Source organism: Rhincodon typus, chromosome 10, assembly GCF_021869965.1.
Source record: "Rhincodon typus isolate 14 chromosome 10, sRhiTyp1.1, whole genome shotgun sequence".
NCBI classification, from domain to species: Eukaryota; Metazoa; Chordata; class Chondrichthyes; order Orectolobiformes; family Rhincodontidae; genus Rhincodon; species Rhincodon typus.
Window position 1 is genome coordinate 60,801,072 of NC_063341.1, and position 19,398 is coordinate 60,820,469.

Here is a 19,398-nt window from a genome sequence, read left to right on the forward strand (position 1 = left end):
TTACTAGAACACAGAACAGTACAGCACAGGCCGTTCGGCCCATGATGTTGTGCTGACCTTTTACCCTAATCCTAAGGTCTATCTAACCTCCAACCCTACCTTATACTATCATCCATATGCCTATCTAATAGCCGCTTAAATGCCCCTAATGAGGCCGACTCCACTACCCTCTCCGGCAATGCATTCCACGCTCCCACCACTCTCTGAGTAAAGAACCTACCTCTGACGTCTCCCCTACACCTACCTCCACTCATTTTAAAACTATGCCCCCTTGTAATAGCTACCTTTACCCGAGGAAAAAGTCTCTGGCTGTCCACTCTATCTATACCTCTAATCATTTTGTACACCTTTATCAAGTCACCTCTCATCCTTTGTCATTCTACAGAGAAAAGCCCTAGCTCTCTCAACGTTTCCTCGTAAGACCTTCCCTCCATTCCTGGCAACATCCTGGTAAATTACTGTCACAAATTTAAACCATGGAAGACCAGCATCATGGAAATTTGGTTGGAAAATTCTCTCCAATTTCGGGGATTTTAGGATCTGCCTCTTGGCAGGCAAATGTTATTGGAGAACAATGCCAAGCCAGAGGTATGGACCACTTCCTGCATTGTTTCCTCAATTGATACCAGTATGTCTTTGGGCAACATTATGTTGGGTCAGTTGAGAGATTCCAGCCTTCAGATAGCTGGAAGTAGGCCAGATTTTTGATTTTTCTCATTCTAGACTGGAAACATGGAGATATGGCATATCAGTTAAAATTACTAGTGACTGGAGATAGAATGAGGAACTTATTGGATGAACTCACTCACATCAATTGCATCAATTGCCTCTGGTATTTATGTCTACTCAGTGTAAAATGACACCAGCTGATGCATCAAAAAAATTTGTCAATTGTTTTACACCACAGTTTTTAACACCATTTACAGGTGGCACGGTGGCTCAGTGGTTAGCACTGCTGCCTCACACTGCCAGGGACCCAGGTTTGATTCAAGCCTCAGGCAACTGTCTGTGTGAAGTTTGTACATTCTCCCTTGTCCGCATGGGTTTCTGCCAGCTGCTCCAGTTTCCTCCCAGGTGCAGGTTAGGTGGATTGGCCACGCTAAATTGTGCTGTGGTGTCCAGGGATGTGCAGCCATGGTAAATGTAGGGTTACGCAGCTGGATCTAGGTAGGATGTTTTTTGGAGGGTTGGTCCAAATGATCTCTATCTGCACTGTAGGGATTCAATTGCGGAAATGGATTTCATCCTGACATCATTATCCTCCCCTTTCACATTCAAAGATGAAGTCAGAATATATGCAGATACATCTATCAGTGAAAATGATAGAAATTGTATAAGAGATACCAGCATTGAGCAGTAGAATTGGCCTTCACCAACTGGCAGACCAAATACTGCTCATTGACTTGCTCAGCACAAGCTGCCCACAGTGATTTATAGGAAAGCAGATGCCTTGTTTTGGATTCTGAGGAAGAATTCTGACAGCCAAAGCTTCCTGAACATAGTGAGCAGAGATGCACAGAAGCAAAACTTGTTCAACAAGTGCCTTCAGAAAGGTAATGCAGTTATAATTTAATCCCGTTCATAATTGGCAGATATAATACAATTTATATTTGATTACACATTAAGAACACTAACTGCATTGTAACAATCACAGATTAAGATTTATAAATGAAAGAATGTTGCTGTAATATATAATAATTTACTTCAAGTAGTTGCGTGTAATTGTTCGTATTATTAAACTCCTAGGGTTCAGATTTAATAACAACAGACCAGTAATATGTCAGTGTCTATTTTCAATTTTGATAATTATTATTTAACTACATGTGAAACATTTGCAGAAAGATTTCTAGCAACCTGAGGGACAACAAAATTGTCAATGTTTCTTTGGTTCTGGTTGATATTGCAAGTGTTAAAAGGAAATTTGGTGCAAACCTTTGGAAAACTGTATATAAATTTATCACCTGTACATGGACAAAATTCAAGCCCTATTCGAATCAACTTTAATTTTAGTTTTCTTTTAGCTGCAATGACATGGGATGCCCTCAGAATACCAGATATTTATGTCATGTGAGTAACTTAGGATACATCTCAATAAATCCATACATACTCCTTTCTAATACTGCAACCTAATAATAAAGTCAGTGCAATGGTTTTCAGCAAAACAGACAGTTAGAATTTGCAAGCAGAATCTGAAATGAAATTGATTTGTTCTCGCAAAATGAGATGAGGAGATGAATGAAAACAAATCAGGATTACTAGAGTTTATAGCTTTTCTCAAAGCCCATTCATCCTACTTGTTTGAAAGCAATTTGAAACAATGCTCCTATCTAATGGTGACCATGTGCACTCACAGTACAGAATTGATCCTGATTTGAATTTAAATAATCAAGTTCTGTTGGAAGGGAAGGACGTTACATGAAAAACATTGTTCTGAGATGAAGGTCGAAGTCAGTTTTTTTATGGTGAAGTCTGCAATTAATCCATCCTTGCTTTCAGTCTTTGCTAAGCACAAATTGAAAAAATACCCTGTTCTTGTCTGCCATTATCTAAAATGTTGCAATGAATTAATGCATTAATCAAATAGGCTCCCAAACTGAGCAAAGAATAAACAAGCTGCTCTTTGTTATATACATAAAGTGAAAGATAAAGTCTAACCTGCCAGCGTTAATGAGACCAGGATCGGATCCTGTGCAGATATCCTCCACAACATATGGATTTTCTTCACAGGAGGTATTTAACGACGTATAATTGGGCTTACACACTGTAAGAAAATATGGGGCATGGTACCCTGTTGACAGCTGAATAATGTCAGTGATGAGAGCGGTGGCACAAAGGCCAAACACATGAACTCCTAAAACACTCAAGAGAAATCAAAAATAATTAGCATGACAAAATTTATCTCCAGCTGCTAGTTCAAAATCATCTGGTACAAGTCTGTTAATCCCAAATAGTCACAAATTAATGCCAAAAATATCAAAGCTGCTAGAGAATATAAGTACCATTAAAGGAACATAATTAACCCAATCAGTATACCAGAGAGAATTTGAGGGTTTTGGACATGTTGATGAACTGTGTTAAGTAGAACATACAGTTTCCATCAATATATTTTCACAGAATACTAACGCTGCCAGCAAACTGTTCCATATGATTCTTATTGATGGTAACAATTGAAATTGCAGTGTTGCAGTGTTATGTATAAACTCAACCGTCAAAAATTCATTTTGATCTATATATTTTAAATGGCATGCAGCTAACATTTTCTTTTAACACTGGTTCAAACAAAGTCGAGGGGTAGAAATTCACCTTGGGCGGTGGTGCAAAACGCAGGATATCAAATCAGCTGCCTCTTCCAAGCAGCCCTTGATACTTAATTCCTTTGAATGCAGTGAAAGTCAATATGAGGAGCTGTGTGAAATGGTCAGCCGATCTAATACTGTCCATCTTACACCACTGTCCAAGATGAATTTCTAGTCCTAAGGGACAGAAGCATGAATCTGTAAGCTAAGCAGTTTGATACAATCAAACAGGTTTTCCATTTACACACTAAAAGAGGAAGGAGACTTAATTTCCACACTACAAATGTATTATAAAGACTTTGTTTCCTAAATGCAAGAAGCAAAATTAAATTGGATTTGTTCTAACAAGATTGAACAAATAAAGTCAATTCTGTTGGTGTTAGTACAAAACTTGTAATTAGTGCATTGCTGATTGTATATAGTCATGTTATGATATTTGTTCACTTTTCAATTTGAAATGTCATAATGCACCTATGAGGCTTGGGTGATGTTTATAATTGAACACAGTAAACTGAAAGAAATTGCAAAAAATTTACTTGTGATATTTAGGTAGCATTTGTAAATACTGTAATGGCTGTAAATCATCATGATGTCACATATGAACCATGTATGGTTACACATTTCTTTGCTTTTGTAATAGGAATGTAAATTTAAACAGACTTAAAAAACGTAAAATTTTGCTGTTACATTCAGTAGAATTTCTAAATGTGGGTAAACTTGTACTTTAGAGAAAAGCCTTTCTAACATCCACATGGAGTTCAAAACTCTGGATCTTAATTTGAAAGGCAATATTTCCAAACATCAAATGCTAATGAATAATAGAATTAAATATTTTCTATATCTCATTAGCTGTCAAATCTTGCTGCTATTGTTGATGAAACAATGCTTTTAAACCCTCATTTAGAATTCCCAAAACTTTCACCAAACAGTTTGGGAAGTAGCTCACAGGTGAGACACAGAAGCCTGTACATTTATAACATCATTACTAATGTGTAATAAATAGCCATTTTAAAATTGATTCATTTTGCAATTTATAATGTATTGATTTCACTTGTTGGCTAATGATGGATTTCCTGCTGTAATTTTTAAAACACCAAGATCTTTTGTGAATACCCAAGATTTAAATGGAAAATTCATGTACTAATTGTCTTGTAATTTGTGAAAATTTCCATATAGTTCATTGGAATGCAATGGCAGCAATGCCAACTTGCACAGTTAATACCGTTCTTTTCAAGTGGAACATCTTTTGAGTACAATTGTTCACAATTTAAAAAAAGAACATGGATCAAGAAGAGATATCTGTAGAGCCCAATACCAGTTTTGGCCTGTCATTTGCACAGTGTGGGCCTTGTGCAATCAAACCAGTATCAAATGGCAGTTCGACTGAAGAACATGCAAAAGGTTAATTCCTCTTTATTTCAGTGGCATAGGGATGAACAGGGATGCACTGACCAGTTCCACAAGGCCAGCTGCTGGTTTGGCTTCCCATCTACAACCTTCAGTCAACTGGGGCCACCTAACCTAAGGCCCTACCTTCCTTCAGATAGTGGATTATTCCCAAGTTACTTGGATTCGATCCACAGTCTTCTGGCCCAGTCTAAATAAGGTGCAGTCCACAGAACAGACCAGGTCTCTAGGACAGACAGCAGGTACATTCTTCCAGATAGTCACTGGAAACTGCTCCAAGGGAAACTTCACCCCATAATGGCTACAGCCTTTGAAATGTAAATGTGAATCAAAACCCATTTTAAAAGCTTTTCATTGAAGTGCAGATTCATAAGCTTCATTCCTCATTGGCACCAAATCATGTTCCTATATCTTGGTTTGAAAACTTGTTTCATTTAATAGTCAACCAAAGCCAAACATGTACAGCTCGCACGGTGAACAACATGGGACACCTCCATAAGTTGGTAATGATTTCAAAGTCTAAAAGCATTGTCATCTCAGCAAAAATTTTAAAGGAAATTCACAAGTGACTATGATCTTATGAATTTCTAATATTTCTCTATTTAGTGATATAACGACCCAAATGTCATAAACAGTATTTGAACCCACCAATAAATCTGACAGCTCGTCTGAGGAATGAGTTGAAGTTACAGCCACCAGCGTTGATGTTGGCCTCCGATCCTATTCCATTTCTTCTTTTAGTCAGACAGCAGTAAAGAATGCCTTCGCCTATCATAATCTGAAATGACAAAAAAGATGGTTATGCATAAGGATAGCATACCAGAACTGAAAATGCATTGTAATTTCATTAGGAATATTCATATGAGTGTTCAAAACAATGTGTTGTCATCTTTCAATTACAAATGAAACTAAAATTACTCATCAACATTTTCACCTCTTCTCACCTGAAGAAATTGGCTCCAATTCCACAGATATTAGGAATTCTACGAAACATCACTAAATAGCCATTAATCATGTATGAGTCAGGATTGTCAATATTGGCAGATGAGTTAAAATCAGGAAATGCTTCAATCCATCCTTCCCTGATGCTCGCATACAATCAATGATCATAGGAAATCGGTTAAGGGTAAGATTCTTTTGAGTTTTTTTCGACCTTACCCAAAACCTATCCTCCTTGGGATCTTCTTTAGCTGCATTAATTAGCAACTTATTGTAAAACTTCACTGGTCGATTCAGAGATGGTGGGCTGAATCTTCCCGTTTTTTGTTAAGCATCACATTCGTTGAGTTTTGTGGAAGGTTTCTCTGTGTGAGGCCTCAGGCATTTTCTCATGCAATTGCCCCAAACTCATATCATTAACTAGCTACCAAGCTCCACAGGGCTTCTGGTATCCAATGCTTGCCCAATCCAACCACTCACCAAATCGGAAGTATTCATCACTGGCACTGCTGCCATCTTTAAAAGGCTGCTGTGCACCAGGTCAAGTGCTGGCAGACTGAAGCTGCCCAGCACGGATCATGAGATTTGTTCCAGACATGGCAGAGGAGGGGAAGTTGGCATGCTACTTTACAGTCAGAGACCTGGAGGTCATGGCATGTTGGAGTGGTGCTTTCCTCTTCCTCCAGGATCACTACAGAGGTTACCCTGCTACCCTAGGTTGTCACGCAGGTCAGTGTAATCTCAACCATTTGGAGGAACACACAGCAATGCCAGGGTGAGTGCCACCACTATCTTTCTGCTATCTCACATTCACTCTATCTCTGATGTTGCACCCAAATCCTACCATCTAATGCTCAACCATGCTTATTACTGCATGAAACACTTTCCTCAGTCACTTACCACAAGGCCCCACCCATCACCACCATCCTTTTGACTCATTCACTTAGGACACCCCACCACGTTTCACCTAACTGCATCCAATTTTATGCTAGTCTTTCTTCCAAGAAAGCAAGGACCCCTGCCCTCCCCCCATGGTGGAACAATGAGGGACCTTATGTGAACATTCATTGCCTACTCAAGAGCATTAACTGCTTACTTAATGGGTAGCATGGACTTAATCAGGATGGAGACAGGAAGGTGACAAGGTCTTCACATATTACCTCACCAGCTGATTAAATATCTTCATGGCTAAACTTGCTGAGGTGAATGAACAAGATTCCTCCCTAGATATGACCCTAAGATAAAGTTGCTATTCTGTGGATCCTGGATTTCAATCCAATCCATACAAATGTAAAGGAAAACATCCTCATTCTGGCAGCTCCGAAGCATCAAACATCGTTCATTACCCAGCAGCACACTTGGCAATCTTAATCAGCAAGGACATAATGCTGTTGAATATGTTCAAATGGACAAGTTTAAATTGGCATGCAAGCCAGTAATTTTTTCCAAACTGGGCAGAAGGTACACTCTTGGGGAAGGATCAGAGAGATTACAGTGAGATCTATGCTGCTCAGATCTTGGAAGTGTTTGAAGTTGTTTGTTACCAAAGTTGAAAGATGGTCCATCACTGAGTGGTTTAAGAAACAGTAAATTTGAAACAGTGTTGTGCAAAACAAAAAAAGTTAAATTCATAGTATATAGATATAACACATAGAACAAGGAGACTTAAAAAACTGAGAAACAATCAAAATGCTTGAGCGTCCTTAATGCAAAGAATGACTGATGACCTTTCCATAATGTACTATGATTTGCAAAGTATAAATCTACCCACCGTGTAATTTAAATACGAACCAGGACAATGGCGATTTATGTCACTTCACTCAAGTAAAATGAATTCTTTTAAACTTCAAATTGAAATAATCTGAAAGCTATTATTTGTACTTTACATTAGGAAATATTGTAGCTGTGAAGTGTAAATCTACAGCTTTGATATAGTGCTGATATTCATATCACAACTTACAAAATGCATGTTATCTCCTGTGGCATCCTCAGGAAAAAGATCAGTCTATAGTTCAACTCTAAGTCAATTATAAATGGTTAAGAACTGGTGCATATCTCATCTGATGGGTTGGAATTAAATGAGGCCACAGGGTCCTTGCACCGCTGGAGAACTGACAGGTGTCCCGAATCATCATTTGTAAGGTAGGCCCACTGAATTAAGCTCCCAATGCTAGGCTACATGATCAGGCAATGAGTAATTTTGAAGGAAGGCTGTCCCACGAAAGCCTACAGTAATACCTCACAATTCCTGACATGGTGGTCCCCTACTTGCCTAGTTAATACAGGTGGTGGCTGGATAAATTGATAACAGGGCAGGAAGGCCATCCACAGGTGGAATGCAAGGCTAACCAGGGAAGTTCAGTACAATTTCAAATTGAAGGAAGAAAGCATACAGTGTAAAAAGATTATTGGCAAAATAAAGAATTGAGAAAGCTTTAAAACTTTCAAAACCAACAAAAGATGATCAAGAAATAAGAGTGGGTAAAAGTAAACTCTCAGGGTAAACTAGCAAGTAATATAAAAACAAACAGTAAGAGCTTCTTTAAATAAATAAAAAGGAAGATTGAGGCCAAGGTGAGCGTAGGCCACTTTGAGAATAAGACTGGGGAAATAATAATTGGGGACTAGGAAATAGCAAAGGACTTGAATAAATACTTTGCATCAGTCTTCATGGTAGAGGGCATTAATAACATTCCAAAAACAAAGAACAAGAGGCAAAAGGAAGGAAGGAAATAAATACAATAACTATCACTGGAGAAAAGTGCCAGGCAAACTCATGGGGCTGAAGGCTGAGAAGTTACCTGGACTTGATAGGCTGCATCCTAGGATAGACAAGGAAATAGCTACAGAGATAATGGATATACTGGTAAGAATTTTCCAAGAATCTTTAGATTCTGGAAATGTCACAGGACATTAGAAAACAGCCAATGCAACATTTTTGATTGGGAGGAAGACAAAAAGAAATGATAACTATAGGCTAGTTCACTTCATATTGTCAATGGGAAAATGTTTGAATCTATCATTAAGGATATAATGGCAGAGCATTAGAAACTCAGAATATAATCAAGCAGAATCAGCACAGATTCATGAAGGGAAAATCATGGCTGACAAATTTATTAGAATTATTTGAGGAAGACCAAGCAGGATAGATAAAGAGTATATGTAATATATTTAGGTTTCCCAAAAGCGTTTGAGAAGGTACCACACATAAGACTACTTAAAAAGACAGAGTCCACGGTGTTGAGGGTACTACGTTAGCATGAATTGAAGAGTTCCTAATTAATAGAAGACAGAGAGTTAGGATAAAGGAGGCATTTTCAGGTTGGCACCTGGAGTGCCACAATGATCAGTGCTGAGGCAAAAATTATTTACAATATATAGATATTAAAGACTCGGTTAAGTAAAGTGACTGTAATATTGGCAAGTTTGCAAATGACATAAAAATAAGTGGGAAGGCATGTAATGAGGATAACACAACGAGTCTACAGAATGATACAGATAGGTTACGACAATGAGCAAAAATTTAGCAAATGGAATATAATGTAGAAAATTTGTGAGGTAATGTACTTGCACAGAAAGAATAGATGAGCTGAGTATTGTTTAAATGTAGAAAAACTGCAGAAAGCTATAGCACAGAGAGATTTTGGAGTCTTCATGGATTAATGACAAAAATCTGGCATTCAATACCAGTGGGTAACAGGGAAGGGAAATGACATGTTGGCCTTTATTTCAAAGGGAATGAACAAATAAGAATAGGAAAGTCTTGCTAAAACTGAACAAGACAATAGTGAGACCACACCTAGAATACTGTGAACAATTTTGGTCCCTTTAGTCAAGGAAAGATATACTGGCATCGGAGGCAGACCAGAGAAGCTTCACCAGGTTGATCCTGGGCAAGAAAGGATTTTCTTATTTGGAAAAAAGTTGAGTTTGGACCAATACATACTGGAGTTTGGAAAAATCAGAGGTGGCGTTATAGAAACATATAATATTCCAAGTTGGCTTGTCAAGGCAAGTGTGGAGATGTTGTTGCCCCTTATGGGAAAATTTAGCATCAGAGGGCATAATGTCAGCTTGAGGGTTTGTTGAATTGAACATAAATGAGGAGGAATTCTTCTCTCAGAAATTAGATTCTAGCCTTTTGCAATGAATGCTAACATTAAATTTGCCTTCCTAACAGCAAAGTAAACCAACAAATTAACTTTAAGAAAATCCTGGGTCCCTTTGTACTTCAGATTTCTGAAGCCTTGCCCATTCAGAAAATAGTTTATGTCTCTATTCTTCCTACCAAAGTGCAAAACCTAACACTTTCTCATATTGCATTCCTTCTTTTTCACTTACGTGTGGGATGTGGGCATCACTGGTTGGCCAATATTTATTGCCTGTGAAGAGACTTTGTAGAAATGGGCACAACTGCCCATTTCAGAAGACAATTGAGAGTCAAACACATTGTGTAGGTTGGGAGTCACATGTAGGCCAGAGCAGGTGAGGATGGCAGATTTCCTTCCCTGAAGGACATTAGTGATTCAGGTGGGTTTTTCCAACAATTACAACGGTTTCATGATCATCAGTAGATTCTTAATTCCAGATATTTTTTAATCCTACCATAGCAGGATTTGAACCCATGTCCCCAGAACATCAGCTGAGATTCCTCCATAATAGTCTAGTGATAATACTACTAAGCCATCGCCTCCCTGTCACAGCTGCCACATGTTTTCCAACTTTCTTTGCATGTCTAAGTTCTTTTGAAGCCTCCCACCCTCCTCAAACTACCTGTCCCTCCACCTATCTTTATGTCATCTGCAAACTTAGCAACAATGCTCTCAGTTCCTTCATATACATTATTAATGTATATGAATAATGAATAGTCATGGTCCCAACACTGAGACCTGCGCAGATCCACTAGTCACTAGCTGCCATCCTTTATCCCCACTCTCTGCCTTCTGCCAGTCAAATAATCATCTATCCGTGCCTGTACCATGTCCCTAACACCATGAGCTCTTATCTTATTTTGCAGCCTCCTGTGTGGCACATTGTCAAAGGCCTCGTGGAAATCCAATTAGATCACATCCACTGGCTCTTCTTTGTCGAACTTGCTCATTACTACCTCAAAGAATTCTAACAGATTTGTCAGACATGACCTCCCCTTAACAAAGCTGTGCAGACTCAGTACTTCTTTATTTTTACCATGAACTTCCAAGTACTTTGCAATTTCATCCTTAATAATAGACTCTAAAATCTTACCAATAACCAAGTTCAAGCTAACTGGTCTATAGTCTCCTGTCTTCTGCCTCCTCTATTTTCCAATCCTTTGGACCCTCCCTGACTCCAGTGATTCCTGAAAGATCATCATCAATGCCTCCATAATCTCCTCAGCTGTCTCCTTCAGACCCTGGGGTGTAGTCCATCTGATCTGGATGATTTTTCTGCCTTTGGACCTTTTATCTTTTCCCAGCATCTTCTCCTTAGTGATGACTCATGTCTGCCCCGACTCTCTTGAAGTTATGGTATGCTACTGGTGTCTTCCACCATGAACACTGATGCAAAGTACCTATTCAGTTCGTCTGCCATTTCTTTGTTCCCATTACTACTTCTCCAGCTTCATTTTCCAGCAGTTTAATGTCCACTCTTGCCACTGTCTCATTGTTTATATGTCTTTAAAAACTCTTGCAATCTTCTTTTATAGTAGTGGCTAGCTTACTTTCATATTTCATCTTCTTCTGCCCCTTATTGCTATTTAGTTGTCTTCTGCTGGTTTTCAAAGGCTTCCCAATCCTTTAGTTTCTCATTAATCGTCACCACATTTTTGCTGTTTCTTTTGATTTTATGCTGTCCCTGACTTTCTTTATCAGCCATGGTTGTCTCATCCTTCCCTTGGTATGTTTCTACTTCCTTGGGATGAATGTCTGTTGTGCCTCTTGAATTATCCCGGAAACTTCTGCCATTGCTGTTCCAGTGTCTTCCCTCTTTCTATCTATATTGTTGGTACCTACATGGACAACTGGATTTTTTACCTCCCACTCCAAGATCCTCTGCAGCCTAGATGAGATACCCTGAACCTGGACACTAGGCAGGAAAACAGAGAACAGTGTCTATTTCCCTGACTATACCATCCCCAATTACAACTACATTTCTCTTTTCTTCTCTCTCATTCTGGCTCCATGTACCATAATCCTATGATCAGCTGGGTTCATCCTTCCTACAGCCCCCACTCATCCACACAGAGAGCAAGAATGTCAAACCTGTGAGACAAGCTCAAGGGCTGAGGCTCTTTCAGTGCTACCTCCTAGATCCCTTTCTACCTGACTCACTCATAGTCACACCCTCCTGTCCCTTACCACTGACCCAATTTGAGGTACTTAATCTAAGGGGTGTGACTGCTTCCTGAAACACAATGTCCAAGTAACTCTCCCCTCTCTGATATGGTCACAGCAGTCAAACTCAGAATCCAGATCATCAACTCTGAACCAGAGTTCCTTAAGTAACCAACAACCAACACTGAATTTCTCCAGTATTTCTTAAAACTAGGTGCAAGTCAGATTTAAGGGATGCTTATGATTATTTATGAACTCGGACATGATGCAGACACTAAAAGAAATCAGATTGTTTTATTAGAAACAGTTATAGTCTATATACATACAAGCGCTGCCTCTACAATGACTTTACTGCCAATAATACTGTAAGGAGGAATAAGCAAAAACACATCTAAAGAGCAAATATTTCAACGATTCTCATGTTTAAAAGAAAATGATCGCTCTATAATAAGGCACAATGAAATTGACTGCCTTTTGATTGATTATGAATTTTGCCTCTGTTCCTTCTGTGCAAAGTTCCTTCAATTGCTAGCTCGATAGACATTAATTTTATTTAGTATTTTTACATCCCTTCCTGTGGTGTGACCTGTGCAATCTCTAGCTGACACCCAAATATGCAACTGTTTGAAGGGATCGTTCCAAGTTTTGCTGCAGTATCGTAGCTAAATAATTTTAAATGTTTCTAATATCATCAGTAATTCTGACAAATGACGAGCAAACTCAAAAATTTCAATAGAAAGTATCAATTTGTATCATGCTATCTAAACACCTCTATTAACTACATAAATAATTATCAAAATTATTTAAACTTTAACCGTGACAGGTTTCATTAGATGCATGGTAGCACATTGGTTGCTTTTATTGGACTCGTGGTCTACAGACACTAGTTCAAATTCCAAAATGGCAGCATAAGAATTTAAGTTGAATTAATTAATTAAAATCTAGGAATAAAAACTAGTATCATTTATGGTGACCACAAATCTTGTGCAAAAATCCACATGATTCAATTAATGCCCTTTAGAGAAGGAAATCATCCATCCTTATGGAGTATGAGTCACATCTAAGTCAGACACACAGCAATGTGGTTGACTCTTAACTGCCCACTGTAATGGCTTAGAAAGCCTTTCGTCTGGCTTCAAGAAAATGTTCACCACCATCTTCTTAATGGCAATTAGAGATAGCCAGTAAATGTTGGCCTTATTGGTAATGCTCACATCCTTTAAACTTGAAAAAGACATAAAATTCTGACATACGATGACCAGTTGGTATAAAATATATTTTTATTAATCTTTCATCAATTGCAAACTAAATCCCAACCCCAACTTTTCATTTGAAAATAAATTAGCATGTTTAATAAGTACAGCATTGAGGTATATTTAAATGGCTATTGTTCATTTTCATGTGTAGTCAGTAAGCAACTGTATCAAACTAACTCTAAGTGCCTAATGTAGTAAATGTATCTGCTGTGATTGCGTTGAAGACTTTAATGTTACACCTTCAGGCTGTAGATTTAATCTCTCCACAATACAGTATGATTTTGTCAACAGCTGCATAAACAACTCCAGCTTCCAAAGAATTAAATACTTTGAAGTGCTCAGTTGTGAATCCGATTTAGTGCCTGTGGAGAATTTTGGCTTCACTTTTCACAATTTGACATTAATAATAGCATCTCTGTTATTCTGCTTATGTTAAATCACAGTGTACAAATGCAGATGTTTTATGAATTGATTGTTTTGAGACCAGTGATAGATTAATTTCTTTCTTTGAAGATGCTCCTTTTGATTGTCTTTCCCAATTTACTCAGGTTGTTGCAATTTTCCAAATCTGATAGAGATCTGGAATAATCTGAATACTGAACAGTCTAGCATCCATCCTCCACCACACCTCCCCACCACTCCACAATGGCTGAAAGGATTTAGGGTGCTGGATTTAAAAGTGAAATTGACATAACACTCACAGGACACTGTATGAAGCACCAGGACACTGATTCTCATATGCTTGGGAAGGGCAAACGCTCAGCATGAAGAGTTCTTATCCCGAGCTCCTGATCCTTGACATTGTTGGACATGTAGGAGCTAAATATGGACCCTTCCCCAGCATGCTGTAAATGAGATATTACTCTGGAGGAATTTTGAGGACATAACTATATTATTCAACGTACATTTTTGGGAAGAACATGGGCTGTGTGGACAACTAAATGTTGTCTTTGACTTCTACAACTAGGGTTCAAATATGTTTGCCTGGTGGCAATTAGGTTTATGTGAAATTGGTTTTACTTGTTCTTAATCCAGTTCATAATTGTCTTGGGTAAAACTGCATACTTTGACGCTAATTGTTTCTATCACTAGAAAATCTAGTGCCTGATTTGTAAAATGGAAAATTATCACACTATGTCAATGTAAGATGTTCTTTTGCAATTAGGATTGAGGGCCAAAGTGTAAGGACAGTGTTTAAATTGAGCTTTATCTTGCATGTAGCTGGGCTATATCTGATATAAGATATTGTAATTATGTTTGAGAGGGAGACAAATCATGCTTGGGTAACTATTGTGGTATTTTCCTTTTATCTATAGCAGCGAAATGCATTGTCCTCCATTGCTTACTTCCTATAGCTGATGACATCCCTCCAGAGACATGGCACAGCTAAAAATCTTTCAAAGGAACATTGTTGCCAGAAGATTATTGAGAACAATGTGAGGATCTCCACAGCCATAAGTTCAGGCTCAGTAAATTATTAGGATTTATTGATTGTGCTCCAAAGATCTGGAGCTCCAGGAAACTTTGTCACAATCCTGCACTTACTTCAACACTGTATGACCATAATCATCTTCACTTGGAGACCTGAATCAGGTACATTCTGAATCTGGACTCGGTCAAGCAAGTTTATGTCATCACTCCCGTACTATTTAGAATCTACTCAAAAGTGTCTACTTACCTCAAAGATAAAGTGCCCTCTGGTGTCAATAATAAGTACTGCCTGGGTGAAAACCCTGTTTGCATTTCAGTTGCTTCTGTGTCAAAACTAAACTGACTATGAAAGACATGTATGACCTATAGTTTGCAGAGAAGTGCTGGTTGTTGTCTATTCTGCACCAGAATTGCTGGCTTCTTTCAATCTCTTCAATTCTGCATAGAAGAGCTCAACATGTCCTTGAATGTTGCCAGAACAAAGCTAATATCAATCCACATCTGGTCGGCCAGATATTCTACCTGACACATATATTGTCAGCAAATCTCTGAAATATGTTGAGCCCTTCTCATAGCTTGATAGCCACCTCTCTCAAAAGGCCACCATTGAGGACATAATCCAACACAGGGTCAGCTGCACTGGTTCAACCTTCTACAAACTATGGAAATGAATGTTTGAAAACAAAGACATCTACAAGTAAACAAAAGTCCAAGTGCACAGATTAATTGTTGTCACCGGGCTCCTGCAGTGAGACCTAGACTGTAAATCAACAACACATTAGAGCCTGAAGGAAATTATGTCAGCAATGCTCCTGCCACGTCCTCCAATTTCAATGGGAGGGCAATGCAAGTGTCATTCTTGAAGCCAGATATATTAGCATTCATAAAACTCCTGCACAGTCAACATTGATGGACTGTGCATTGTGTCCAGTTAACTTAAAACTCTTATTGTCACTCAATCCTGCTCTCTCAACTCTGAAATGGCTCATGTTCCAGGGTGGACAAAGAAAACATTTCAAAGATATTCTGATGCTCTCCTTGACTTGTAATAGTTGTCCCAATGATAAAACATATGGACTGTTGATCTTTGAATTCCATCAACCAATTTATGACGTGAGAATTTCATGGATTGAAATGGCTTTAAATCAAAACACTAAGTGGTAAATGGCCATAGGGATCAGCTAATTCATCCAGGTTGGCTAACATTCATGAAACTGACACGGATTTGACCCAAGAGCTGTGAAACTACTCAGCAAGGCTCCTCTGGGAGGCATGGAAAGGTCCCTTAGCTCTCATTTGATTGAAATTATTATGATAATCTTCACATATTGTAGATGATACATTGAAAGAAATGTAAAGTTCAGCATGGAGAGTTTACAACCAGCAAATACCTCAAACAAAACAAAGAACAGAGATGAATGCTGGAGATCTGAAACAAAAGCAGAAATCACTGGAGAAGCTCAGCAGGTCTGGCAGCTTGTGTGGGGAGAAAGCAGAGTTAACTGGAACTCAAAATGTTAACTTTCTTAACACGAATGCTGCCAGACCTGCTGGCCACATATCTCAAGGACCTTTCTTATAGATCAAAAGATACTAAAGATGCAGAACTGAGTACAGACTACGAAGTTCTGAAAAAGAGTCACTGCAACCAAAATGTTAACTCTGATGTCTCTCCACAGATACTGCCAGACCTGCTAAGTTTTCCAGCAAGTTCTGTTCTTGTTTCCAAGAAGTCTCTCTCTCTCTCAAGCAAAATCTAGCCCAGTCTCTAGGGAAGCAACAGAGCAGACTTATCAGGGTGTTGAGAACTTTAAAACAAATACAAGGTTTGCTTCTGCTGACTGCACTCAAGAAATAAATGAATCCACCTCAGCCTCAGGTTTAGACTTTATGCTTCAAAGACAATCAAAGCTCTCTAAACTATCTTCTTTTATCTTGGACATTATCCCCTTTTTAACTTTGTATGTATACACATAATAAGTGACTGCACTAAGGGCGTATTCTTGATGTCCCGTTTTTACTATTTTTGCTGGGGTTAACAGATAAGAAACTTGCTCTTTCTTCTAGTCAGAAAAGTCTTGTAACTGGCTCTAAGAAAGATTATGTACAGATTAATTAGAGGAAGTTGCAGCCTCGTGTTCAAAAAGAACTTAAGCATTTAACAGAGGTTGAAGAGAGGGAGGCAGTTCGCCTGGATGTAATATAACAGTGGTCTTGATGAATGGGAGAAACTTGCTAACCAACGTTTAGATTGGCTACAATTGTCCATTCAACTGTATCATGTTTTAAATCCCAAGCATTTTAATGGGAGAGGAGTGGTGACTGAGAAGAGAGAAGGAAGCACATCTTGCATGCTGGAACCAGTCTCACGAGATGTCCTGACTCAGGTACTCAAAAATATGTGGGCCAAGAATTCTATCACAGGAAGACCCATGTCTGAAACTCATGATCTTGTGTAGACATGATTCTCGAATTGAAAAGCAACACAATGATGTAGGAGTGTTTGAGGGTGATATTAGATTGTGACATGAAAGCATTCCATTCCCCATCTAAACAAGTTAACTTTCTCAACCAGTATAAACTGACTGTCTTCTGAGCCAGACTAATTGCAGCAGGAGCTTCAAGAAATTCATCAACAGGTAATGTAATATCAGATTCAATTACTAAACAGAGAAGGTATCTCCACAAGGGCCAAGTTTATTTTAAATTGAACCAAAAGCTAGTCAAAATTAGGTTACAATGGTCATTTTGCATTGATGAAACTGCCTGTGACCTTCAGAATTATGGGCATTCGATGACTGAAATCCACAATACAAACATACAACATACTCATAAAAACATGCTTGGATTGACAAATGTTCCAGTCACACCACACAACTAGGCTCAAGTAAGGAAATGTAACAAATCAGTTCACCATGGAGGAAATAATGCAGTAACTAAGTTGTGTGCCCAATCTAATGCCATTACACAATCGCCACTCACCCAAGGCATGTTGGGAAGTTGCAGTGATGGTGGCCATTTGAGCAAGGCTCAAAATACATTGGGGGAGGGGGCATTGGGCAAATTCAGTCACGAGGTTGACCAATGGCTTTTGCCAGCATCTGGGGTTGTGCCATTGCTGAGGGTCAGGGCGTTCATCACAGACTGTGTCCTTGACTATTCTCCCTGGTGGGGGAGGTGAAGACTGTGCAAGGGAATTGGGGAAAGGAGCAGGCTGTTAGGGCAATGGGGATATCAGTAAGCTGCAAAAAGGTAGAGGAAAAGAAGGAAGATTCAAGGAATTTGGATGGAAGAGAGTGCACTAGAAGTGGGAATCAAAGAGAGATGAAGAATTTGAAAAAGTGGGGTGTAAGCAAGGACAAAGATACCAGAAAGGTAACCATGAGTTGGCAGTTGTAAGAGGAATGCAGAGAGGGAGGATGTAAAGGAAAGAAAGCATTTTTAAATCTATGAATAAAGAAATTCTGAACTAACTGGGTGCCAGAAAAACCTAAAAGCACTGAGGTAATGAATGCCCTGCAAATGAATGTGGAATCTCTAGTTCAAAGCTGCATAATTACAAAAATTTTCAGAAATGGGGAAATAATGGAGCATTTATACTTACAATGAACACTGTGTCAATTGTTAAAATCTGAGATATGGTAATAAAAGGTAGTAACTACCTGGATACAATGTTTCATCCCTTCTGTATATGGGGTTGAAATCCATTAGATATTTTTAGGGTGATAACACTTTGTGTACAAGTGTACTTCAGTTAGTCTCAAAAATATTTTGTGCACTCTTCAATGATAGAAGGTAATGATTCCACTGTTTCTTCATTTCCCTCTGGCTAAATTCAGAGCAGAAATGTGAACAACCTTCCCACCACAGGCCAATTAATGACCTTAGAAGGGCTTCATCCCACCACCACTGAATTCAGCCAGCAACAGTTGTAGATCACATTACATTGGCAATCTGCCAGGCATACCTTGGTGGGGAGACTGAGTTCTGATTTGGGTGAGATGGGTGGGTAGGTATTCAGGGAAACATAGTAAATAAGAGCAGACAGAGGCCAAGCAGCCCTTTGAACCTGCTCTGCCATTCAATATCATGGCTAATCATCCAATTTAGTAAGCTGTTCCTCCTATATCCCCGTATCATCTGATCTATGTAGCCTAAAGAAATCTATCTAATTCCTTCTTTAAAAACCATTCAATGTTTTAGTCTGAACTGTTTTCTGAGGCAAAGAACTCCACAGGCTCACCACAAAATCTCATACTCTCTGTCCTTGATGGAGGTGTCCAGAGGTAGGAAGGGAAATGTCCTAAGTGAGAAATCCCTCTGCCTTTCAAACTGAATCCCATTGCATCAATTCTTTCTTCGGAGAATTTGCCCCACTCACCTGTTTTCTAACACTCCACTGACAATCCATGGTGCAGAGCACATTGAATAATTGGCAATGGCCACCACTCCCAGTACTGCTGCTGATACTGAGACACTGATGATTGATCCATTGGCCTCTGAGGTTTGCAGCTCTCAGAACATTTGTTCTGCTCCAGAATTTAAGTCCAACAGCAGACAGGTAAGTATCTGTTTAGAACTTAAATTCCACTGAGTCTCCCAACAGTGGCTATTTGGGGTGACATTGATTTTCCAATGTTTGAAAGAAGGGTCACTGGACCCAAAAAATTAACTCTGCTTTCTCTCCACAGATCATGCCAGACCTGCTGAGCTTTTTCAGCAATTTCTGATTTTGTGTCTGGTTTTCCAGTCATG

At 38.9% G+C, this 19,398-nt stretch overlaps 1 protein-coding gene across 2 annotated transcripts in view; it reads right to left on the minus strand.

Moving 5' to 3' along the window:
- plppr4a (phospholipid phosphatase related 4a) overlaps positions 1-19,398 on the minus strand; it is a 73,913-nt gene that overhangs the window by 30,306 nt on the left and 24,209 nt on the right. For both annotated transcript variants that reach the window (XM_048602278.1, XM_020517449.2), the window contains exons 3-4: positions 5,352-5,481; positions 2,656-2,851 (exon numbers count right to left, since the gene is read on the minus strand). In XM_048602278.1, coding sequence (XP_048458235.1) covers positions 2,656-2,851; positions 5,352-5,481 — 326 coding nt within the window. The remainder of the gene's footprint in view (positions 1-2,655; positions 2,852-5,351; positions 5,482-19,398) is intronic.